General features: G+C 38.0%; 3 protein-coding genes and 1 non-coding gene across 4 annotated transcripts in view; 2 read left to right on the forward strand and 2 right to left on the reverse strand.

Annotated features, from left to right (window-relative positions):
* The window catches only part of LOC110050697 (anaphase-promoting complex subunit 2-like), a 26,845-nt gene extending 17,145 nt beyond the window's left edge, over positions 1-9,700 (forward strand). Inside the window, exons 14-21 of the mRNA XM_089274501.1 lie at positions 3,326-3,365; positions 3,772-3,877; positions 4,041-4,181; positions 4,854-4,945; positions 5,192-5,361; positions 5,525-5,683; positions 6,130-6,200; positions 6,685-9,700. Coding sequence (XP_089130627.1) covers positions 3,326-3,365; positions 3,772-3,877; positions 4,041-4,181; positions 4,854-4,945; positions 5,192-5,361; positions 5,525-5,683; positions 6,130-6,200; positions 6,685-6,897 — 992 coding nt within the window. The 3' untranslated portion in view covers positions 6,898-9,700. The remainder of the gene's footprint in view (positions 1-3,325; positions 3,366-3,771; positions 3,878-4,040; positions 4,182-4,853; positions 4,946-5,191; positions 5,362-5,524; positions 5,684-6,129; positions 6,201-6,684) is intronic.
* LOC110050778 (uncharacterized) lies at positions 8,480-16,686 on the reverse strand. The gene is made up of 2 exons (XM_020756743.2): positions 12,737-16,686; positions 8,480-10,700 (listed from the first exon to the last, which is right to left on the reverse strand). Exons 1-2 carry the CDS (start codon positions 16,385-16,387, stop codon positions 10,359-10,361), a joined length of 3,993 nt encoding a protein of 1,330 aa, XP_020612402.2. The 5' UTR covers positions 16,388-16,686; the 3' UTR covers positions 8,480-10,358.
* Positions 16,687-19,819: 3,133 nt separating this feature from the next.
* Trnak-uuu (transfer RNA lysine (anticodon UUU)) lies at positions 19,820-19,892 on the forward strand. The gene has a single exon. It is a non-coding gene; the product is annotated as a tRNA-Lys (tRNA).
* Positions 19,893-20,185: 293 nt separating this feature from the next.
* The window catches only part of LOC110050760 (uncharacterized), an 8,904-nt gene continuing 4,002 nt past the window's right edge, over positions 20,186-25,087 (reverse strand). The window contains exons 3-7 of the mRNA XM_020756719.2: positions 24,221-24,286; positions 22,610-22,680; positions 22,191-22,281; positions 21,680-21,755; positions 20,186-21,212 (exon numbers count right to left, since the gene is read on the reverse strand). Of these exons, the coding sequence (XP_020612378.2) occupies positions 20,744-21,212; positions 21,680-21,755; positions 22,191-22,281; positions 22,610-22,680; positions 24,221-24,286 (773 nt within the window). The 3' untranslated portion in view covers positions 20,186-20,743. The remainder of the gene's footprint in view (positions 21,213-21,679; positions 21,756-22,190; positions 22,282-22,609; positions 22,681-24,220; positions 24,287-25,087) is intronic.

Consider the following 25,087-nt stretch of genomic DNA (forward strand, 5'->3'; position numbering starts at 1 on the left):
CAATGCCTGGGACAGATTATGTTTCGGCGATGAATGTTCACATATACCCCAGGTGTTTGGCGGCATATGAGAACCAGGCTTAAAAGATATCGCGAGCGTGCAGTGTTCCTTCCGAACGTTTTTCCAAGAAAACGAGTCTGCTATAAATATAAACATTCAGGTGAGTATCGGCTAGATAAAACACATTGCAAGGTTCAATTCTCACACCAGGTAAGTCACGAAACTGTTTCCAAAAATCCCTTAGACGGGAACCTCTTTTCCTTTTCTCTTAAGTCAATGGCAAGGATAGTACATCGAGAAACCACCAATACATTCTATGTCGTTATCTTATTGCAACTTGTTTCGATGCTGAAACCTATCGTTTATCCGAAAATTTGTAACGCCTGTCAATAATTCTGAGTGTTTTGGAATGTGAACTCACTTTAATTTAATAATGCAATCAAATAAATAAATAAAGCCGACGCAAACAAATAAAGTCAAGCATTTTTAAAAGGTAATGAAGCTTGAATCTGGTTTGTAATTTAGTCCTGAGAGGCAGTCAATATTCCAACATTATTTCACTTTACATTTTGAGAGAATGTTATTTTGGAGTTGCTAATGGCAACAGTGCAGTTTGGTTGTTTTTCTCTGATGAACGATTATCAGCGCTCGGCAGGTGGGAATTTAAACATTGGTACTTGCAAAGGTTGCGAAATGTGAATTCAGTTCCTTCCGAACGTTTTTCCAAGAAAACGAGTCTGCTATAAATATAAACATTCAGGTGAGTATCGGCTAGATAAAACACATCGCAACTTCGTAAATTTCATTGAAGCTCGTTAATGTTCAATTCTCAACGAACGAAGTTATTGTGTCAAAAATGCGACTTTTAACTCCTTCGTAGACGGTATAAGATTTCTTTCGTCTACCAGTTTCTTGCAGTAACTGTTTCGGACCGATTTCATTCGAAAATGTTAAAACTAACGAGATATCTGCTGTCTATTGTTGTTATCGCGTCCGTGACGCTTGGGTCAAAGGTCACGTTTTCAGGAAGTAGAACTGCATTTACTTTGCGTTCTCGGCGCTCACGATTTTAATTACCCAAAAATTTTATTTCACTAATTTGAAGAAGAAATCATGCTCTTTCAGACTACATAAGCCGTTTTGGGGAAATCCGTGTACCAGAACGCCTTTTGAGCAGTTGAAAATAGGCTAAATATTCACTACTCGTTTAGTTGTGTTGCGCCATAAGCTTTCAAAATTTCGTGAAATATTTGATTTCTAATCAAATCGCGATCTAAATAGCTCTAAATATACAAGAAAGAAAGTACAAATGCGACGTACAATTAGTTTTTAATGATAATCTCTACTTTTGCGGTTACGAGTCTCTGAATATGCAGTCTATTTTTGATCGATTTTGGCCGATTTTGGGCATCGGGAAGAAAAAAATTCGTGAAAAAAACACTAATTGATTTAACGAACTTAAGCTAATATTTTTGTAACTAGTACCCTAAAAACTTCATTCTGGGCGAGTTTGAAGAAATTTCATTTTTTGGCTATTTCCTGGTTTAGTCGATTTTTAGGCGGAGCTGCTCTTAAACGCTTTCTCTATCGTAATTTTTAAACACACGGCATTCTCGGAAATCAGGTTTATAAGTAGAATATTGCTGTAAGTTATTACAAAATTAACATATGTTTGAAGACTAATCTTTTTTTTATTTTTTTATTTGCAATAACACAAGGGAAACCAATGCTTACTTACAACATTAACTCTATTTACATTATATTGCTCTAATTATTTACACTATTTAAATTACAATAACTAAACGACTTACATTGCCAACAAATACAGTTACACGACTTACACAATTAAGAAATACAGTGACGACAAGGGGCAAAGAAAAAAAAAACTGAGAAGAAAAATAGCTAGTTATCATTACAGCTTGAGGTTGTAGTACAGAAACATAAAAAACAGACCAAAGGCATGTGGTACATTAAAAGTAAAATGAGTTATGCATCTGACAGGAGATTAGAAATAGATTAATGGGTAGGAGATAGATAACCCTACAGAAAATATAATCTAAAATATTAATTAAATCCTCATATATCCTGTAAGAGGTTTCCATTTCTTCGTGTCTCCACTTTTTGTTTCTATCTCATATTGTGATTTTAGTGTGCATATGAAAAGCGTAAGATTTGGATGATCATCTTTTGTTTTAGCAAGCCATATGTGATATTGTGCTAAGAGAAAGCAGTAATTTATAAGAAGCGCAAATTGAGAGATATCTGGCCTCAGACCCAAAGCAGTAATATTTGTCAAAGCATAATCTCTAGGAAGTAAATTTAAGTTTTTCAGCCATTCAGTAAGTTTATTCCAAAAGTGAGATGTTTGGCGGCATGACCAAAAAAGATGAATTATTGACTCAGAGGAGGTGTGACAAAAACTGCACTTTTCATCGTCCTGTAGACCTATTCTAAATAAAAAGTTATTGGTTGGTACACGTCTATGTTGACTGTACCGGTTTGTGCAATTGTGGTGGAAATTGCAACTAAAAGAACCTTTATTCAGCTAGTGCTTTTAAAGGCAGGCATAGGAACGTTATAGCCAATGACAGCTGTTTTTCAAAAGGTTTCCTTCAGACCACAAAGTTCAGCAAGTGTTTATTGTAACATACCTGATCTATTCTGGCATATTTGAAAGTCTCAAATGCGAAATAGAAGGTGTCTCAATCACAGTAAGCAAGTAACTCAAGAAAATCATGTCAATGAAAACTATATAAATTGACTATTGCCTATTGCCTATTGCAGTGCTTATTGCCTTGCTGGTAATTGAAAACAATGATCACGTGACTATCACGTGACATAATTTAAGACTCAAAGGCACTGGTTAATTTGTTATTGTATTAAAAAAAAGCAAGACACTAGGCATAGTAGTCCCACAAGGCCAAAATAATCGGTATTTTGCATCAGCCTCGTTTCCATGTAAGGGCCTTGTATGCCATATTTTTGACATGCGCATTCCATGGTTCTGGAAGCAAATTTGGCATGGCTCCATATCAGGAAATATTTGTCTCATAGAGGTTAGTAACCCTGCCAAGTTTGATGCTTTTATCAAAAAACGAACAATTTTGTCCCTTAACAGCTGGACTAAATCCTCTCAGATGGATAAATAGTCTTCTAAATAAATTTAGCGTTGCTTTATTTGTCTGTAGTATAAATTCTGCCAATAAAAGGTCATGCCTGTTCTGTTACTTTATGTTCATCAAGTTAATGTGATTGCATAGTGAAGTTGATCTCAGAATCACGAAATAAACTTTGATGTCTTTGATCTTTATTTAATTTTTCCCAGACAAGATATCAAGTAGCAGAAAAGCACCAGACATCATTAGGTTAGTTACAGATTTGATTGCCTTTACAGTCAACATAATAATAGTGACCTAATTATGTCCAGCACTTTTCTGAATCTCTTGTTTCACTCACATGAGGACACTAGGGGTATTGGTTTTCACTCTAGATGGATTGGATGCTTAGTCTTTTTCAGGTTACCTGTTTGCCAGTACATTAATTTACACTTCTATTTAGAGAAAGGTACTGTGAGGAAAATTTCTTGCCAAAGAAATCAATGAAGAGTTATTGAAAATGGGATTTGACCAATAAATTATATGATAAATGATAAATTATATGTCTAACTGTCTTTACCCAACAGCTCATTATATGATGTACACTTAGGCTGGACAAATATATTAAACTCTTCTTAGAGCTTGTTCTTACTTGGCTATGTATATTCTTCAACAGCATGCTTGTGAACATCTATGGCAGCAAAGACCTGTTTGTTTCTGAATATCGAACACTGTTAGCAGATCGTATACTTTCATCCTTCAATTACGACACAGAAAAAGAGGTAAACACTCTTGAATACAGTACCTTAAACCAGATGGAATGCTGATCTTGTGACTTGCCAATCAAAATGAGTCCTTTCCCCTTGCTTCTAATATTAAATTTTTTAGTATCACAGGATTTTCATTAACAATACATACCATTCTTTGCCTCCACCCTTGTCACAGCTTCGCTATCTAGAGCTTTTGAAGCTCCGTTTTGGAGAATCCCACTTGCACTTTTGTGAGATAATGTTGAAGGACGTTGCAGACTCAAGACGGATCAATTCTCACATTCAGGCATCTGCCGCAAAGAGTGACAATACAAAGGTACAAACACCTTACAGTTCTTCGAGTAAGATTTGAAGCAGGAGTCTGCCCTGATGCTCTACTGATCAGATAGCAGCAAGAATTAATAACTCCCTCTTGAGGGTAATCTTTGAGAACTGCCAACATTACATGTCATATATGTGGTGAATAATAACGTGATTCACAACAGAATAGCTGTTGGACCTCTGGCAGGTAACGGGTCTTAAGGAAAGCACCGTGACATTTTATTCTTGCTAACAGAACATACATACTTAGTCAAGGAATATTAGGACATGTGAAATCTAGAGGAGCACTTCAGACATTATTTTTTTCAATGATTTCTTACAGTACACTATAAAATTAACTTCAAATATCATATAAAGTGTAATTTAATAATGGGAATTTGTAGTGGCATTTCCATGAAGTGGCTCTTCATCCACTGTTTCCAAATCGAATTGGAATTTAGAAGAGTTGATTTTTTTGTGGAGGGAGGAAAACCAGAGAACCTGGAGAAAAATCCTTGGAAGAAGGACGAGAACCAACAACAAACTCAACCCACATATGATGCTGGGTCCAGGAATCAAACCCGGGCCACACTGGTGGGAGGCGAGCGCTCTCACCACTGCACCATCCCTGCTCCCCCCAAATTTTCTATCCCTACAGTCACATTAGCTTATGAATCTTCTGTCTCAGAGTGATATTCCACTGACAGCTATGGTTTTATCAGCTGTGTTTTGGCCAGCATTTCGGGAGGAAAAACTGAAGGTTGCTGAAGAAGTTCAAAGGTAGATTGCTTTTGATAATGTCAACTTTGAACAGTTCTTAAGAAACAGAACTATTATTTAACACAAACTCCTCCACAGCTACTTGCATTGAAGTTATTAACCACACGAAATAGGTCACTGAAGCAGTGTTTTTATTTAGTATTTTTTGAACTGTGGCTAGTCAACTTGCCAAAAACTTGTCGAAAGTGCAATATCATTTAATTAATTAACTTGTAGTACTTTAAACTGACTGTTTACTTGTCACAGGGCAATGGATGAGTATACCTGTGGATTTGAAGCCCTAAAAGGTATGCGTACATTGCGATGGAAACCTCACCTGGGTTTAGTGGAGGTTGAGGTTGAACTGGCTGACCGTACCTTGTCACTGTCTGTCACACCTGCTCAGGCTACTGCCATCATGCATTTCCAGGAAAAAGGTTTGTTTCATGGAATTGCTCTGTACATGGCTATCCCTTTAAATTAAAACACCCCCTATGTCAAGCTTTTTTGAAGTCATCAGGCTAAAAATTAACTAATTAAAAGTGTCCTTCAAACGTCAGATAAAATTTTCGCTGAAAATCTTGTGCTGTACTCTTTTAGAATGCTGGACTCTAGAGGAGCTGAGCAGTGTAATGCATGTTCCCCCTGGCTTACTGAGAAGACGTTTGGGGTTTTGGATAAGTCAGGGGGTGCTCAAAGAGGAGTCTACAGACACTTTTACAGTGGTAGAGAAACAAAAAGGACAACAGCGAATACCAGGTAATGTTTATGTTTATGGTCATGATGATTTGGCTGTACATGAGCAAGTCCATTCTTTAGATGATATTTCTAGGGGTTCATAGCTGAAGGATTTTTTTTGTCATTTGTTACCCTGGACCTTATCAGCACTGCCTCCAAGTAATGGAATCAGAAGGTTGATTTCAGAAGGCTTAATTGATCATTTATTTTGTCTCCTTTCAAAGTGTAAAATTCTTTACTTCTCATACTTAATGACAGAATCAAGAACTTAAATTTCAAAACAAAGTCTATCTAGTACATGTAATATCAGAATTTCAAATCTCTCTTAACTTCCCTTCATGTAAGCAAACCTATTGGTAAAACAAGCAAGAAACCACTGACAGTAGCTAGTAGTGTTTTTATGTTACAAACATTGAGTGTAAGGACTGCAATAACTTTTTTATAAAATTAATTTTGTCTCCTCTCAGAGGTGGTCATGGATGCTGAAGTGGAATCTGTAATGGCATCTTCACAGGATCAAAGAGAAGAGGAATTACAGGTAATTATTACATGACCAAGTTAGTTCAGAGGACCAATAAAAATCGTCTAATCAGATCACTCTTTTACTACAGGTAGTCACTATTTTTCAAGTACTGGAGGGGCCCTAAATCATCCCCTACAAGCACTCTTAAAGGCTTTCTTTAGTTTTCTGGGATACTGTCCTAAAAGAATAACCTGGCACATAATTGATTGGTTTATCTTTTTTCTTCCAGCTTTCTTTTCATCCTTTTTTTTGTTTGAAAATGTAAGACATGAGTAAACATTAAATCAGCTTTCAGTTGAAATTGCACACCTGAAAGCTTAGTCTTTGCTGTTCAGGCCAAAATTACACCAGTATGGCCCTCACACTTACTCATAAATACTAAACCTACTCAACTCACTAGTCTGTGTCTTTCTCAATATTGTGATGATTACAAGGTGCTAGTTTTTTTGTTTTCACCTTAATGACTTTCTTATAAGTACAATACAATTTTTTTTATCAGGTATTTTGGTCATACATCGTTGGTATGCTGACCAATCTGGAGAGTCTGCCTTTAGACAGAATACACTCCATGTTGCGCATGTTTGCAATGCAAGATTCTTCATCAAGCCAGTGCAGTGTGGATGACTTGAGGAGGTTCCTTGATCGCAAAGTAAAAGACCAAGAATTGCAATTTGTCAATGGCTTTTACAGACTACCTAAAGCAGGCAGATGACAGTGTATTATTACACTGTATACAATGAAAAAGAGCAACTTTTGATCGGATGAACACGCAGGAATCGGTCAGCTCATCCAGGGTGACAAGTCGACCACTTTCACAGTGATATCTGTTATGGTACATGTGTGCAGTTCTTGTGACACCCATGATGTTGAGAACTTTCAGTGGTTTTTAACCCTACGGATTTGCCTTAAATGTCTTGGCTAGAGGACACAACTTGAAGAAGAGAGTCAAGAGAGCTTCTCAAACTGCAAACAGACTGCAACTCTTTAACTGCTCTCAAAGTGCAGTTAAAGAGAAGACTACCACCAAGTGTTTTTATCATTTATGAGGTATTAACCCTTTCTATTGCCAACATGAATGACCACATTCAGACTGTATCAACCAGGAGCTGCTAAAATGACTCACTGGCTTGTCTGTGTCAAAAAAGTAGGCATTCTAATAAGGTGACCCATTGTATTATAGCAAGCCTTGTAGTCTGTTCCAGGGTTTCAGTTAGTTGGAGAGCAATGCAAAGACAGCAACAGAAAAAGGGAGAGGCACACCTCAATTATTTTTACCTCTCTGTTTTTTTCACTACTTCCCAACTAACCAAATGCCTGGATCTACAAGCCTTAGCAAAAAGGCAAGGAGCTATGGTGATCCACAAGCCACTTTCCACTTATAAATTCTCCATTCTGCTGTCATAGTTTTCTCACAGCTTACACTTGGGTAAATTTTGTTCTTTTGTAATAATTCTGGGAGTAGTGAACACATCATGAGACCAAGTCTTGAAGTTTGCAGCAATCATCAGTCCCTCGTGCTTTGATAGTAGAATATTTATAGGTAATGTCTTCCCACAAAAGAGGTTCTGTCATTGGCTGAAAAAATGGCTTTCATTTCAAGTGCATTGGACTCAGTGTTAATGCCTGGGCAAAACACCTTACTCACACTGCTGATTACCAGCACATCAAATGGATCTTGTAAGCTTGTTAGACAAACTCTTTAAAAAAGATTGGTAAATGTACACTTCACAACAGTCTCTGTTGACTCTAGTTTCTAATATCTTGGCTCGACACACAAACTTCCCAACTCCTTTGCAGGCAAATGCTGTATAGTAGAATAGCATCCTAGTCAGTGGGTGTGGTATCATATTAATATTTAGAGGTGAATTTTAGGTTGGCATACACAAGTAGACTTCTCCCTGTCAGTTGTTTGCCCAAATCAAGGTCAGCATATGCAATGTGACTTGACCCAGATTCTTCACCCCTTGTTCATGTTAACACTATAGAAGAGGACTTCTTGTAAGCAATAGTAGCAGTTACAAGTTGCCTTATGTGATAACAATTATACCACTGTAAAGTACCAACACTGATGAACTATGAGACTCCTCTAATCCTTAAGACTGCAACACTTTCATCAAAGTTAAACAAGGCAGAATGCTGATCAGACTTCTGAGTAACTGGCCTGTGCTCCTTTAGTTCAAATAAGTGATTATAATCTCATTTCTCTTGACAATGACAGTGCAATGTCCAGACAAAAGGTGACAAGAATATTGAAAATCATCACTTAACAAAACTGTCCAAAATACACCAACTCCTTTAAGTTGTAACAGTCATTTATTAGCATTTGAACAGCTATACATCACTTGAAAGTTTATCCAAAAATAATAATAAAGCTTAAAACCACACACACTTTCAAGTGTTAAAAAAATGCAGAGAACTGACTTGAATTTGTACTATTTACACCATCTTAAGGTCACTTCTTTCCTTCGACCTTATTGATGAATTCTTTCATTGCTACCTACCCCTAGTAATTATTACATCATACAGACATCTCAATGGTATCATAAAATTAAACATTTCTCCAGAGATCTCTTCAACCCATTATATTACGAGTGAAGAACAAAGCGTGAAGTGCTTCAAAGTTTCAAACATCCTTATTTAGTTGCAATTCCTCAAAAAATGGTCTCCCTTAGACAATGGATGTTCAGGGGTTAAATTTAGTTGGTAACTTAAAGGTCTCAGAAATGTTTATGATGATTAATTATTCGTCTAGGTGTAAGTGGCCAATGATGTTCAACCAATGTGTAACTTGAACAGTACACTTCACATCAATTAAAGTAATTACTTGTCTCAGGAGATGTGAAATCATTTGGTGACCTGGCAAAACAACAGATCTTCAAAAGTAAAACTTGTTTTTGCACCAAAAAAATATTTTGTTTCATTTGTTTTAGGCTATGACGACCCACATGATAAGTGCACATGTAACACACTGGCTTAACATGGCTCTTGAACATGGAACTAAATCTGATATTCTTTGTGATACATGTACCTGAATAATGTACACTATTTCTTTGTGATTCAAAAGCAAGGTATTGTCACCCTCTTGGTGTAATTTATGTAAGAACTCTATTGAAAAAAATATATCTGCTGCCAGTAGCTTGGCATCAACTGCCCTTTGCAAAGTCCTCAAAACACATAATATTAGTGACTATTGTAAGAGCTCAATTTTCTGCACCAACATATTCAATTAGTTTAATGTATAGTGCAGTTCCAAGTCAAAATAATAATTAAACCTGATCACACTTTTTGAGACAGCAAAGAATGTTGCATTGTATAATATTTGAGCTGTCTTAAGTCAAGTGCGTACAGGCCGGTGTACTCCATCTGGATAAAAGTACCCTGTGTCCTGATAAAAGATTATCGCAATGACCAGCATTAAAGAATAACTGCAGTGTCAGTAGGGCACAATAATAATTATTGTACAACTGTAGTTACTTTGGAATAAATTATTACAAAGTCACTCTTCTTCACAAAAACTATGTATAATCCCTGATCTGGTTTAAATGCAAAAGAAAAATAACACCACTGTACAATTAGCTATTGAATTTTCTTTCCGTTTCATCTGTAGCATATACAATACTATGTATCTTACTATGAATCATAAATGTATGCATAAAATCAGCATGCCACCCCCCCCCCCCCTGTTTTGCTAAAGAACAAAACCTAGAACTGTAGAAACATGTTTTTAATTATTACAACTCCAATGTTGTAGGCTGGTTTTCATAAATAATTGTTCACAAAGTACATTTTGCTATATCAATGTTAAAGTTAGAAGACAATTACTAGTACCTACAAGAACCTGAGCACCAAAGAGTTCCTTTGTGTAAAGAAGAAGCTGATAAGAGACAAACGGTTGGTTTTAACTGCCTTGTTACTACAATGGCAGTCCTAGTACAGCACCATTTGGGCTGCCAACTATTTTCCCGATATTTACCACTTTGAATCGGCTGCAAAGTTTGATATGAAACCTAAGATCAATTCATTGAATTCAAATAGGCAAACACAGTGTGTGGCCTGACTAGTTAATTGAAAGCTTTTTTGGGCAGAAATCCTTGTCACAGCATTGTTTTGTTTTCTCTCTAAATCAAGGGAAATATTTTGAAAGTAACACGGTATTACCATAATCCTGAAGAGTTAAAACAATAGAGCGCTTGCATTGTCTGTAGCATCTGTAAAGCCCTGCCCCTCATCTGCATACTTTATTTCCGGAAGACTCTTACTTGCAGGCATATCATGGGAGTTTTTATCACCATTGGTAACAGGCGCTGATGGTGTTATCGACCTTTGTTCATGTCCACCAACACGTGCAAGATTCTTTTCCATATTGACCAGGCCAGCTGGTTGGTAATTCTGCAAGGTTTTCAGTTGCACATTGTTGTCTTTGTGATACTCATCATAAGCAGCTGTTACAGTTTCCTCTGATGGATAGTCATGGACTGTATGTGAGCTCTTGAAAGAAACTTTTCCTTTGTTCATCTAAAGGTCAAAGAATAGATGTATATTAGTGAATAAGTCACAACACAAAATGCCAACCTTGTCATTTTCTCGCAGTAATGGTACAATGTAAGTGTACCTCTCACATTTTTATGTAACTTTGTGGAAGTTGACTGACTGTAAAAGGTAATGTCTTCACAAACCTAGTTCAATGTTCTACCCCCAGCATTTTGTTACTGACATCGTCTAGGCCTATTTCGTGCTGCTTTGACCATGGGCTGGTAGTTTGGAGGTTGGGGAGTGGGAAAAAAGGAAGTGCGTGGGGAATGCCATGAAGGGGAAAGATAAGAGAAAGGTATTGAGGTGACCTGGCAAAACAACAGAAGGTTGACCGTTGAAGGTTGACTGGGGAAGCAATTTTACAATTGCAATGCAAACCTTTCAACAATCTTTTTCTTCTTTGAAAACTTTTTTTAAACCGCCCTTTCCCTCTTCCCATTGTCCCCCATGTGCCTTCCCGCTCAATATTCAATTTCCCATAGGGAGCCTCTGCAGAGGAGAGTGTTACTGACAGGTTTCCCTACAATTCACCAGTACCCACTTATTAAATAGGCTCTGTGAGAGTAGAGTGTCTTGAAATGAACACAACACACAATGACCCTGGACAGGCCTTGAACCCAGATGACTTGATCTATAGTCCACTTGAGTGTTCATGAACCCTCATATTAAATACACGTAGATTTCTCAAGTTACGCCCTATTCTTTCACTGTAAGCAGAGAAACTACCCTAATTTAGACGTTTCTTTCAGATCTAGGTATTTTTAGATTTTGACTATGATCATCATGGGACTGCCAAGTCGTTAGGGCAAATCACTCAGTCATCTGATGCACGAGGTTTCAGTCCAAGAGTTGAATTTGCAAAAGAAGTTCTATGATTAGAAAGTTCTTGAGTTTGGCACAATGGCTCTGTAAATGTAAAATTTAATAACCAGCCATTCAGCCTCCCATTAAATAGGATTGTTGGCAGATTCACAGTCAGTGCAATTGTAAAATATTGCTTGTCAGTATACATTAAAATTTTTCTAAAATTTGAAGTGATCTGTGATATTTAGTGCTAAAAGGTTCTCTTGGATTTATATTTTCAACATCCATATAAAATGTAATATTAATATTGCTCTATAGCCAATTACTTTCATAATATTAGCACAAAACAAATTTGTATTCAAAAAAGTACTACATTAATTTTATATTACTTGAAGAAAAGCAGGTACTCAACATTTGAATTGAAGAATTTTGAATATGGTTCTCAAAACCATTTACCACATGCCATGAAATAGCTTGCAGAATAGTGTTTATGCTTGAATTAAGCTCAATAAAATTTCCACATCAGTTTACTCTTTTCAAAGTTGTTACAAGAATGCACACCTTTCATTACACAATGTAAAGCCTAAACAATAAAAAATAATTTCACTTATTAGGAAAGTGTTTTAATAAGAGTGTCATTAATGCAACATGAAATCAAAATCCTTAAACTTGATACAAGTTGAGCCCAACTTGTCTTGTATCATTTCACAAATTTTAGTTTTCGAAATGTTATACAACTTAATCTGTATTCAAAGGAATGTTCAAACCAGTTGTTGTTAATATTATGAATTATTTGAAAACTTAACATTAATTATTCACTGCATACAAGCCTGCAAGACTACCTAAAATAGTACACCCTGGGATAAAAAAAATCAATTCCTTTAAAATGGTGGCTACATGACCCTCACAGAATGTTTTCGATTTAATTTTAATCTAGACAATACTACCTTTCTGTTTTCATCATGTTTCTGGGTACAAAACATGACTCCCACTTCTGCCACCCCACTGAGGAGTTGCCCATTCAATTACATACTATTTTGCAAAACAATGTTACCTAATAGTTTTTGTCTGGATGTTCAGGTATTCAGGTTTCACTGGAAGTTTTTAATTTCGCATCACTATTAACTGACTCAAAGTTTGACTCAAATATGGGAGTGAAAGGGTCGGCACACCAGTTTTCCCACAGTCAGTTTACTTCATGGTTTGAATCTTACCTTCTTTCTTTCTATCTTTGGGCTCAAACATGACTTCAACTGTACAGGCTCTGAATCAAAGACAACGTGTGGGACAGGAAATTGAGGGGCTGATCCTATGTATGATATGGGTACATCCTCATCGTCATAATCATCATCCTCATCTTCATCGTCATCATCATCCTCATCGTCCTCATCATCCTGAGTAATGTCACCATTTACTACATGGGTAATTTCTCCAGTGGCAAAATTGTAGCTTCCCTCAACTTCATCAGTATCACTTCCATCTGATAACTCATCAGCTTCTAAGTAACCATCTTGAAAGACACTTATCTTCTCGCTGCCTGGCGACGGCAAGTCAATAACTGACACACTCACGTCGTTGTCATCATCAGGATTTGGTATGTCTTCTTTGTGGCCATTGAAAAATGCAAACTTTCCTGCACTGCGGTTATCTGGAGAGGCAGGAACATCAATCACAGAAACAGTGACATCATTGTCACCAGATTCAGGCATATCTATCGCAGATACTGGCACTTCATCGATTGATGTTATTGGAACTGACTCAGTCACACTTGTTTCAGAACTGCGACTCTCCTCATTTCCATTCCAGTACTGTGTTACAATGGCTGGGACCTGAGATTCAGTTCCTTTATTGTCTGTTTTGGACTCATTTGCTTTCTTAGATGGTATTTTCTCTTTTTCTGGCTCTAAAATCTGGACACTTGGTTTGGTTTTATGGTACACTCCCTTTGGTGGAGTCTGCTCATGACTAGCATTACTTATTATCTTCACATTGCCAAATAATCTTTGCTCCACTTTAACAGGCTTGTGCACTGGTTGCAAGCCAAATGCAGCAATTGACACAGTGTCGGTACCTTCGTTAGGAGAACTTGAACTACTATTTTTTTGATTTTTGTCCAGAAGTTCTTTTGTTTTATTTCCTCCTATGCTCTCCTTCTTGTCGTTTTTTCTCAGCCAAGGAAAAATGCTTGTGTTAGACTGTTGCTTGTCCTTCTGTGCAGATTTTCCCTCTGACTTCTGAGACTTGCTGAACAGAGTAGACTTTTTACCATCATCTCCAGATGAACCCTTCTGGTTTGATCTATCAGAAGAATGGAGCTTAGATGACTTACTGGCCTTGTCTTTTGTTTTTTCTTCATTCACACTTTTGTCTTTCTTCTTGGGTTTCAAGATACTTGATCCGAACAGTGCTGACAGTTTATGAACAGACCCACTTACTGGCTTGCTCTCTGGTACAATGTGACCAGATTCCTCATTACAATCGTCTTTTACAGGAGCAGAATCAAAGTCAATTGCTAGTTTGGTACTAACCACAGGCAAGGACTCTGTTTTCAGGTTTGGCTCTTTAACATCATCCACTATCTGGACAACAGTAATATTTGCATCACTTTCTGATGATTTTTCTCCTTCTGATTCATCCGCATCTGCATCAGACTGCTGAGATAATTGCCGATGAAACAGTTCTGTCACCCTGTGTTCAATTTCACTTGAAACACTATGCTTCCTCGCAAACACTGGTTGGACATCTTGCGGTGGTGCAGGCACATCTTTCTCTTTGTTTGCTGTTAGTTTTAAGTCTAGGTCGCTAAGAGGGTCATCATCACTTGTCGAATCTGACTCTTCATCATCAACACTCAGCTGGGTCTCTGAGACAGACATCTTTCTTATCAGCTTGTTCACGCGGTGTTCTATTCCCTGAGCAACATTTGATTTGTGCTGGAAGTAGTCTAGGCCTGTCTCTTCTCTGATGTCACACAGAGATGATGACCTTCCTCTGCTAAGGCTGTTGCTTGGTGAGATCATTGAATTCTTACCGGAGTCACTTCTTGGGGACAAATCTGACATGTCATCAGTTTGTCGTGGCATCACATTTATAACATCTGCTGTCCATCTCTTCACTGGAGGAGGGGGTCTCTTGAGCTGGTTGGCCGTTGATGGAATGTTCTTAGTTTCACTAGTAGGTGACAAATTTGATGTCTCACTATTATCAGTTGAGTGCGACGTCAAACTTAAAATGTCTGCTGACCATCTTTTTGTAGGAGGAGGGGGTCTCTTTAACTCTGAAGATCTACGTATAACAACGACCTGATCACTTTGCTCAGCCTGGCTCCCTTTGAGAAAAATGTTTTCTTCAGAAGAGGTCCACCTTCGATAACCCCCAATGGAACCAAACTTACTCCGCAATGATTCAATAGAACTTGGATGGGGAATGTTCTCCCCTTCCTCATGCTGTGTACTTTCATTAGGTACTTGAGAAACACTGTCTGAAGTTGCACTAACTGAAGTTTTGTTTTTCTCAATGGTAGAAGTTGGTTCTTCTTGGTTTCTACCATCTATCACAATATACTTCAGACTCTCACTACCTTTGTCAGACTTTGAGGTCAACTGCTCCTCTTTAGAGTCTGTCTCCTTAATAACTGAATATTTCTGTACTGTTTTTTCTGATGGTAGAACTGTTTCTTCTGTAGTTTTTTTCACAGATTCTTCTTTCTGTAAAACATCACCACTTGGTATTGGATCATTGCCATTACTAAAACTGACTTTCTGTTTGTCGTCACTTTCAATAGTTTTTGTTATGATTTCCTTGGCGCCAGATTCTATTACATAACTTTTCTTTTCCGAGGTGTCAAAATTCTTTGGAGCACTCTGCACCTCGGTGTTTACATTAGCTACCACAACGTCTTCTTGGACAGAATTGCGGCCAATCTGGAAAGTGATATTTTTTGGTGAGGTATTTTTGAGCCAAGGGGGTGTAGTGACGAAACTTTTGTACGGTTTGGGAGCAAACGTAGGTTTTGGAGTGAATACATTTTGCTGGTTCGAATCCGGGTGCGAACGTGTTGATTTCTCAGAGTGAATTGAATGCGCTTTGCCTGCAGAACTTTTGTTCGAAATTTGCAATTGTGAAGAAGATGGATTTGATTCGCTCCTCACAGCGCGCAATGTACTTTCTGTAGTGCTCTTGTGATTTTCTACCTGAGTTTTACTTTGTGTGTTTTTAATGATGCACGGCTCACTAGTTTCCTTGCTTTCTGTTTCCGATTGTTCAAACATTCGTCGATAGCTAAAAACTGATGGTGTCTTTGCGCTATGTTTGTTGTCAAGCTTTGTCTCCGACTGCTGAATATCCAAGGCTACGTTCGACTCCTCTCTCAGCGCCGCGACGTCTGATTGCCGAGAACTTTCGCGGTTATCTTCGATCTCTTTTCGAGTGCTTAGTTTGTTTGATTTGTGTTCAACTTCTGTCGGAATTTCGACAGCTTTGGTAACACAACTATTCGCATCCGCCGGGCTCGAAGACAAAGAACCACCGCGAACCGTGTTAACATCTTGTAATATGTTTGTTTTGCTTTCTTCGTAATCGCCTCTAACTGCAGGTTTCTGGCTTGAATTCGCGACCGGTAAATTTAATTGGGATGTCTTCCGTATAATTCTTGGTCCGAAAACACTGTTGACAGACATACCGTGTTCCTTGGTTTCCGGCGAATCGCTCGCAGCCTCTTTCCTCTTCTCTAACAGCGACCGCTTCCATTCTGGAATAGATACTTTGCGGGATTTCTCTTGCTCGACCTTCTGTCGATGGTCCTGTTCCTTCCTCTTTTTCTTTTCTATGAGTTCTAACTTCCATGCCGGTAAGACAGTCGTCATTTTGTCGGAATATCATACGTTCCTTGGCAATGTGTTACCCGGTGGAATCATGGAACGGGAAGCTGCTGTCGATTAAGTTCTACTGCAATCCTCTTCCCTCTTTCGCAGCAATTTTGTCATTATTGGTGGACCCCTAAGAAATTTGTCTAACCTCCCAGGCAGCTAAAACAAAAACTCTAGGCAGTATATTACAAAGAATCGCGCTTCGACAAGCCGCGGATTCTTCGTTCCCGAAGCGCAAGTGACGTTTGCTCATGCTCAGTGGCCTGTGAAATGTGATGATGTCACACGGGCAAATAAATATTTGAAGCCGGCACTTGAGCAGGCTATAACACTCGCTGATTGGTCATATCTGCCTGGTTGGCTGGCGTGCGATTGTTTACCACAGCTTCTATGAAAATTTAAAACTCTTTGGCGACAAAGGCTTATTGGATTAGAAACTTCACCATCATTGCTGGAGACATTAATTGTTTACATATATTAGCACAGTCTTGTTTTTTGTCTAAAGGGGACGAAATTTACTAAAATTTTCCTCGAAGGAAATAAAATAATGGCTCATGATATATTTCTTAGCTTCTTAAAAAATGAATATAAATACTTTCTCGAGAAATTAATTATGTTTGACAGTCGATGGTGGGTTTGATTGTTTTGTGGAAGAATTTGCACAAAAGGCAGAATTTAGAAAACCCGATAATTGGGCGTTACTTTTTATAAATATCCTGAAGCTAAACAAAGAAACTTTAATATAATTTTATCAGTGAAGTTTCCAAGAGTCAGTTGTCAGTATCGTTACTCGTCAATGAGGTAAGCAGATGGTGACACAATTGTGGGAACATTTCTTGATCTTCAAAATAACCCGCTAACAAACAAAGCCGACGAATCACTCATGTCACTTCGGAAGCGAATGAAATCTCCTTGAGTATAGTTTAGCCTTATACAAACATTGTCGAGAACGATGCTCCTATTTGCATGAAAATGCGTTCGGTTCCTGGGAAAGGTATATAAAAAATCAAAATGTGCTGCATTACGAAAACACGGCACGTGCTGTAATGTCTTCGAAACTTCAAATATCGAGTGAATTACTTAACCCCTGGTGTGATAATACGGAGGTAACCAACTTTACCATCTGGTATCTCTGTATCAAGATGATCTCAAGCTAATATTTATCATGACTCATTACACCAGGTACAGTGGTATACAGACCTTCGAACTCTTTCAATACTTTGTCGGCTGCGCAAAACTTGGTACATTATACTCACTTATGACGTAAAAGCGCACTTACAATTTGCCTTATATGGTATTTTCAACACCCAAGAGACCAATAAACAGCTGCTCCACAAATATCGTTTTCAAGTAAATGGCCACGAGGAAGTAGCAGGCACTTAATTAGAAGCAAATTAACAGGATCATTCGTTATTTCGCTGAGTGTAATATCACATTTGCATGCGCGTCAGGGCGTGATATTTTTACATTTTTTTTCCATGACAAAAGGAGAATATTTGTTGATTTGTCGAAATAGTTGTTACGTAAGCGGAATTGTCAGTATTATAATAATTCAGGAACTTGCTGTTCATTTTACACGATGGGAAATTGTGCGCACTAGTACTTGGAACTTTCCGTCCAGTTGTTTATTAGCTTTTACTTGACCAAAGCCTGGAACTTATGGGTCATATCTGGGAACCTCGTTCTTGAGTAACCTGGGAGCGAGGCTACGCGATTTAAATTACTGCACAGTCACAGGTTCGGCATCATATATTGGACATTCAGTAAGATACAGAAAAACAATATCAGAGAGTTTGCAATATTTGAAGTCTGTTGTCCTGTGTTTTTTTTTTTTTTTTTTAATATCGTAAAGAAGACTCCCTTAAGTCACGAAAACTCTCTCTGCGCTAAATTTGCACTGATAATATCTCAAGAAGCAATTAATATTTTCTATTAACGTGAACCGCTATTGTGCTGCGTCAAGAGGCAATTGAAACACTTACTAGAGAGATGATACAAGCACTGACTAAGCACCGTGGCGAATTTGGAAAGGTGAGGTTTCGAGTGTTAGCAATTGTATTTTTAGACTTGTTCTGAAGTCTCGAAACCAAAGGACCAAAACTGCAAGGCGGGTTTTCGATTTTACGGTTTGGTCGTTTGTTTGGTTGGTTTTTCGGTTTTTGCGCTTCAAATAGTAGGATTTTCGGTTTTTCGGTTTTGATGCCTGCTGCGGTCTCCTTTATTTTTTCAATTTTAAGCATTCGTTTTTCGACTTTTTGTTTCGGTTTTGGTTAGTTTATCAATCCGTGTAAGTTCTCGTGGTGTGCCATATAGATAATGGTTGATGCTCCAAGCGAGTCCTGTATTGTGGCAAATTAAATGTAAAAATATACTGCTTTATTTAACCTCGGCAAATTTGGTCCATTTTTGTCGATTAGCCTCAAACCGGTTATAAATTAGCCCCTCGCCTCCCTTCTATCTTTCCCGGCTTATTTAGCTCCAGTCCCCTGTGGGGGCAAAATTTGATCCATTTAATGAATTAGTGAGGCCATTTTTGGGCGAGTGATCACTTCTTGGCCCCACAAGGGAATGGAACTAGGAAATATTTGCATTAGCAAAATGGCCTATTTATGCGAAAGTTATCGGCAATGAAAGGACTGTTTGGAACATTTGTCATTGTTGACTGGTACGGCCGATGGCAGATGACGGAACTTGTCTATTAATTGTAAACAAAACTTTGATGAAGGAAATTTAAGCAGTTTTCGTGTTAATATTGTTGACATTTCTAAACATCAACGCCAACAGTTTCGCTCAACTGAGAATCTCGCCCCTGTTGAAGACAAATGCGTTCTCCTCAACCACTCTCTATCCCAGTGCCTTCGATCGATTGATGCACAAGACTAGACTATGATGTGAAGTTTGTATGAAATAATTCGTATATGAACTGCGGTTGTAGATGAAAGTGAAGAATGATCATCGCAGTAAATCTTCCAATTTAAGCAACTGGAAAGAAGAAGCCTGAAAAAATCAGGGCTTCAACGGGATTCGAACCCGTGACCTCCGCGATACCGGTGCGATGCTCTATACCAACTGAGCTATGAAGCCACACATTGATCATTCTTCACTTTGAATACTAGACTATGTAATTCTACCAATGATAACTTATTATGTAGGATTCTCAGTGCATGGTTCATATCCAAAATAAAGCTGGTGGCGCAAGATATATGCCGCGGTGTGAAATTGCCAAAATTCCGTATAGCTTCTTTCTTTATTACCGGTCAAGCTCGTTCCCATCACCTTTTTGCCTTTGTTGAATTACCGGTATGTATACTTCCCGTTCTTTGTTGAAAGAAAGCAACAATCGACTCATCTCCTCCATTATTTAGGCTTTTTGGTGCCAAAACACCATACCAAATCGTTGCTCTATTTTAACCGATCAGATACCAACAAGCCCGGTTAGCTCAGTCGGTAGAGCATCAGACTTTTAATCTGAGGGTCATGGGTTCAAGTCCCATATCGGGCGAGTTTCTTGATTTTATTTTCGTATTAAGCAAGTTTTTTTATGTATATATATTTTTTCCTCTTAACTGCGTCGTGAACTTAAATTGTTTGTACCTTTTAATTTTTTAGAAAAAAAAAAGGTTTTCGCACGCAACATTGCAACTCCCACATAATCACCCGATTTATCGAGGAACATGCAAAACGTACAAACACCTTACATTCTTAATAATGAGATATTCGCCACACTTGGTGTACGGCATAAACGATAAATTACACTATTATTACACTATTTCAATCAGACCAAAAAAGCGCTGATTACCAAGAAACGAATTTTTATTGGTTTCCTTCAGACATACTTCTTGCTGTAAGTAACAATAGTCAACTTAAGGCCTCGTTGCAAACACGTACGGACATAAGCTAACATTGTTTGCTATGCTTACTGTACAGGTTTGCTCTTGAAGAGCTGCCACATGAGTTACGTCATGTAGCTCAAGCACCACATGGACAGTGAATTCTCGTTGACAGGGTTCATACGAAAAAATCCTTAAGTCTCTCCACTCCACTCAACTGGGCAGGTGTCAAGACTGAGAGGACAATTTTTTTTTTCACTAACTGTAAACTGCATCAGTAGCTACCAACGGCCCAAGAACTTCGCGCTAGTTGTCCATTTTGCTCGTCTTTGTTTCTCGACATAATTCTCGTACGATTATATGCCAATCAAAACTGTGAGAAGACTCGTCTTGAGAGCAAGACAGTGGTCCTGCGTTGCCATTCCACGGAAATCGCGCTCACCGGGCGGCTGTAAGGTCTTGACTTTAGATTCATTTCACTGATTGAGCTGACCTTTTCCTTGCCCTGAGTCTGTGAAAAAGACTACTCCACTTCTCCTTCTTCTTGCTCATATTTGAGATCAGAGGCTTCTTTTCTCTCGTCGCTAGTCTTTTTAGTATCTTTTCTTTTCTCTCGATGACGATGTCTGTCTTTACTGCGCGATATCTCACCATCTCCAAAACGATCACGGTCTTTGTAACGTTCTCCGCCACGATCACGCGATCTCTCACCGTCACGCTCACGTTTTCTTTTCCCATCAGTATCGCCTTCGCGTTCACGGTAGTAAGAACTGCTTCGTGAATTTTCCCTGTCGCGTTCACGTTTTTCACGAGATCCATCTCGATCACGTTCACGTTCACGGTCACGCTCGCGATGAGCGTAATTCTCGCGAGCGTTGTCACTTTTCCGCTCACGATAAGTGTCACGGGGATTGTCACGTGCTGCACGGGCACCTTCGTGATCTCGCGAACCTCGCAAATATTTCTTTTGGTTTCCATCTTGCTGTTTTGGGCTAAGAAAAAAATGAAAATAAGAATAAGTTGACATAAAAATTCAGCAAGATTGAGAAGAAAGCGCTAATGCAAAAACAGGCTGGTCTTCAAACCTTTCTTGCAGCACCAGAGGGGAGACTTAGTTTAAAACAAGATGATTTCTCACTAGGGATCACTTTCTCAATTCTTGCAAGCTGCATGCTTTATTATGGATGTATGTTATAATGAGAAATTAACTGCTGATCACTCCCTGAGATGAAGGCACAACCTCATTCACAAGATGCATAGTGTACAAAAATTAATTGCGTCTTATAAAAACATACTTTTTTTCCTTGGTGTTTTTTTTTTTACACATTTGCCAATTTGAAACTGTTAGGGATTAACCATGGCTGGACTGGTAACTACTTGTAATAATGGGCATAAACTGTGAGCAGCTGGGTACACTATAAAGATTGTTTATGATAGATGAATTTTAAATGTCTCTTACATTGGTCTCCAAAAAGGACGATCTCTTCCTCCAAACCTCAGTTGTCCGGACTCCTTTTTTCCTCCAAATCCACCTCCTACAGTATGGCAAAATTGTATTGATACTTTTCAACCTTTTCATTCACGAAAAAAATAAAGGTCTTACATTTAGTTTTTTGCTCAGAAAAGGGCTAAGTTTGAAAGGTGGGGTGCATCAAGATATTTTCTCCTGGTAGATGGTTTCCTTTACTGCGCAATTCCAGAAAATATTCATACCCAAACCACAGAGGATAATTGGAAAAAGTATTCCTACAGGGAGAATGGCCTTAAAGGCCAAAAACCTTTCAAGTGGAATTTTAAGAGTGGCGTTGGGTAGTGTAATAACTTTTTGAGAAAAAGCTTTTTTTAAAGTCACGTAAAAACTTGATAATGCAATAATAATAAGGGGTAACTCTTTAAAAGAGACAAGGCTAAGTTGACCAAAGCACTTTTAGCTTTATACTACAACACCTACAACATGTCAAAATCTTTACCCAGTCGTCTTGGGACCCAGCCCTTCAGAGATCTTGCTGCTTCATACTCTACTAATATAGTGCAGCCATCTATCTCTTGATTGTGCAGTTCCTGAAAAAAAAAGAGTAAAAATAGAAACCTGAAAGGGATCACCTAACCTGTAAATAGTAGTAGCAGTTGGTAGCTCCAAACAACATGAGCTTAACACAACTGCAAGTGAGCCTTAAATGTATTCTGAAGATGACCAGCAACAATGGTCAAAATGTCAAGCTTAGTTTGGGATTTCACATTTGGACTGTGTTTTGCAGAGATTTTAATTGTTTATTTCTGAAGTTGCAATCAGCATAATGAAACTTTTACTATCAAGATACATAATGACTCTTTTCTGTGTTTTTAAGTCACTAATTGGTGAATAAATTTTTCTTGCAATTTCACTTACCCTCCATGCTAAATTAGCATCTCTCTCACTTCTGTATTCTACAAATGCATAGCCTTTTGAAAACCCTGTCACTAAAAAATACGGGAAAAATTATGTAATATCTAGTGGCCTCAATATTAGAGACATTTTGTTAAGATATGCAATGTACTTCATGTGTAGTCCTATGTTAAGACTTTATGTAGCCTCTAAGTTTTGAATTGAAATTTTATTATCAATACTTGACAATCATGTATGTCATAAAAAGAAAAAAAAAAGTGAAGTGAACACAAAGACATAATAGTCTGACCATTGCAAAGGACCTGGATGACAATATCTAATTTTAAAAAAATATCAAGGTCTTAATAATGACGGCTTTCTCTTATTAATATTCTGAAAGTCTTAATCTTGTAGTAAGTAACTTTGTTAAACACAACACAAAGTGCTACAAATTAAAATGCGGAGTTCCTGACAGTGCTAGAACAACCCCCACTTTGGACTTACTGGTTAGACACTTCCACAACAGGAAACTTGAGGTGAGGTAGGTTATTTACTAGACTCAAATACCTCACAATAAAAAATCTGATATCAACGCATCTATGAGCCAAATAAGTCTATCAGTCTTCCAAGTATGTCTTGTGTCACCATAACCATTACTGAGAGTGAACAGAAACTGGAAACAGGCTAACACAAACATTTTGCTGGCTAACCTGAGTGCTATTCAGGCTAACTACACTTGCAGTACTATTGAGGTTAACCAAAGAGCTATTAGCACAGCAAGCTTACTGACAGGCTAGATAGGATAACCAAAATGCTATTTTATTAATTTAGGCTAACCAAAGTGCTATTTTATTATAGGCTAAGTGACCTGTTATCCACTGACTCATTTAACTCATTAACGCCCAAGTCACTAGTGGAAGGAAGGTGCCTATGAAGCCCGGGGGCTGCAACCGCAGTCACATCCCCAAGGCACTAGAACACCCAACTGGCCTGCCCAACCCGCAACCAAGCCATGAGCCCCCCGTGCCAAGCCCCCAACAGGCACCTGTCACACTCAAGCCAGATGGCATTGGTGGAAAAAAAAAATGCTGAAAAGAGGGGGGGGGGATAGGGAGGGAACGCCAAGAACTGCTTAACTATAATTCAATCCACAACGCCAAACTAACAGAGCGATGAACACACTGCAAGCACATGGGACGACAACACATGTACTACCCAAAAATACCGCTGGACAATGTCAGCCCCGGGGCTCTCCAACCATAAGACTGTTGCAAACACTACAGAACACACCAAATGCTAAAACAAATGCTAACAGATGGCCAAGGCACTAACAAATGCCTACAAAAACGCTACTGACCAGACTCACTCCTCGTCATAAACTATGTAAAATTTCAAAGAACTATATCGAACGCTACAGACTGCACCAAACGCTAACCAAACACTCACAGACGGCCAAGACACTAACAACTGCCTATAAAAATGCTACTGACCAGACTAGCTCCTAGTCGTTAACTATGTTAAATTTCATTTAACTATATTAAATTGGGGGACCTTTAAGAAATCTTAGTACACAATTGATTGATCAACAGTGTGAATTCACAGTTTAATGTTATTTGTAATTCTCAAACCACTTACCAACATCTCTAATAAGCCTGCATCTTGTTAGTTCTCCAAATTTTGCAAATACTTTGTACACAGTTGCTGCAAAGGAAAACGTTATTTTAGGCAAGTATTTTGAAACTTTTGAAACAGGTGCAAATGGGTATGTTGTTACGTTTCAAGAAAGTTCAGAAATTATTGATGAATTTCCAAAATGGGAACCATTCAACCAAAAAATCGGGAAATTCTGGGAGTTAAATCAAAATTTTGGAATGCAAATTGCCAGTAAAATTTACTCAAAAATTTGGGTATAACTTGTGAGACTGTCCTCTTTGCTGGAAATCCAAAGTTTTTGTTGAATGGAAAGCACTCTCAGAAAGCTGGGGTAAGTGTGTTATAAGAACTTTTCTTTTCTTGGTTCAAGTTTACACATTTTTCCAGAATGTGTCAAATACAGCTGCATTATATTATCTCAAATTTTCCCACTAGGGGTAAGAAATTGGTCCACGTAGGCCCAAGAGACTTGCCCCTAAGATGTGAGGGTTGGCAGGTACAGTATGTGTTGTAGGTCAAAATGAAATTCAGGTTAAAATGAAATTCCTTTGCCTCTTAAGAAGACAAAGGAAACTGAGAGTCAAACTAGGTTAAAATCATTTTAACCTGAATTTCATTTTGACCTACAACATAAGTTTCTATATAACTAAGCCATATATACTATACATATACATATACTGTATATGAAAGAAGCCAGTATATATATATATATATATATATATATATATATATATATATATATATATATATATATATATATATATATATACTGCATGAGTTTACTGACTTTATAAATTCCCTATATCCTACCATTAGATTTGAATTAGTTTTTTCTGAACGCGAGCTTCA

The sequence above is a fragment of the Orbicella faveolata genome, unplaced genomic scaffold, assembly GCF_042242905.1.
Source record: "Orbicella faveolata isolate gen_17 unplaced genomic scaffold, um_ofav_v1 contig_36, whole genome shotgun sequence".
NCBI classification, from domain to species: domain Eukaryota; kingdom Metazoa; phylum Cnidaria; class Anthozoa; order Scleractinia; family Merulinidae; genus Orbicella; species Orbicella faveolata.

What these genes read in the sequence shown, in the direction of transcription:
- LOC110050778 (XM_020756743.2), bottom strand. Translation starts at nt 16,387, where the DNA reads ATGACGACTGTCTTACCGGCATGGAAGTTAGAACTCATAGAAAAGAAA. An exon ending in CAAAGATAGAAAGAAAGAAG is followed by an intron (nt 10,701 to 12,736) that starts GTAAGATTCAAA and finishes TTTGACCTTTAG; the next exon opens with ATGAACAAAGGAAAAGTTTC.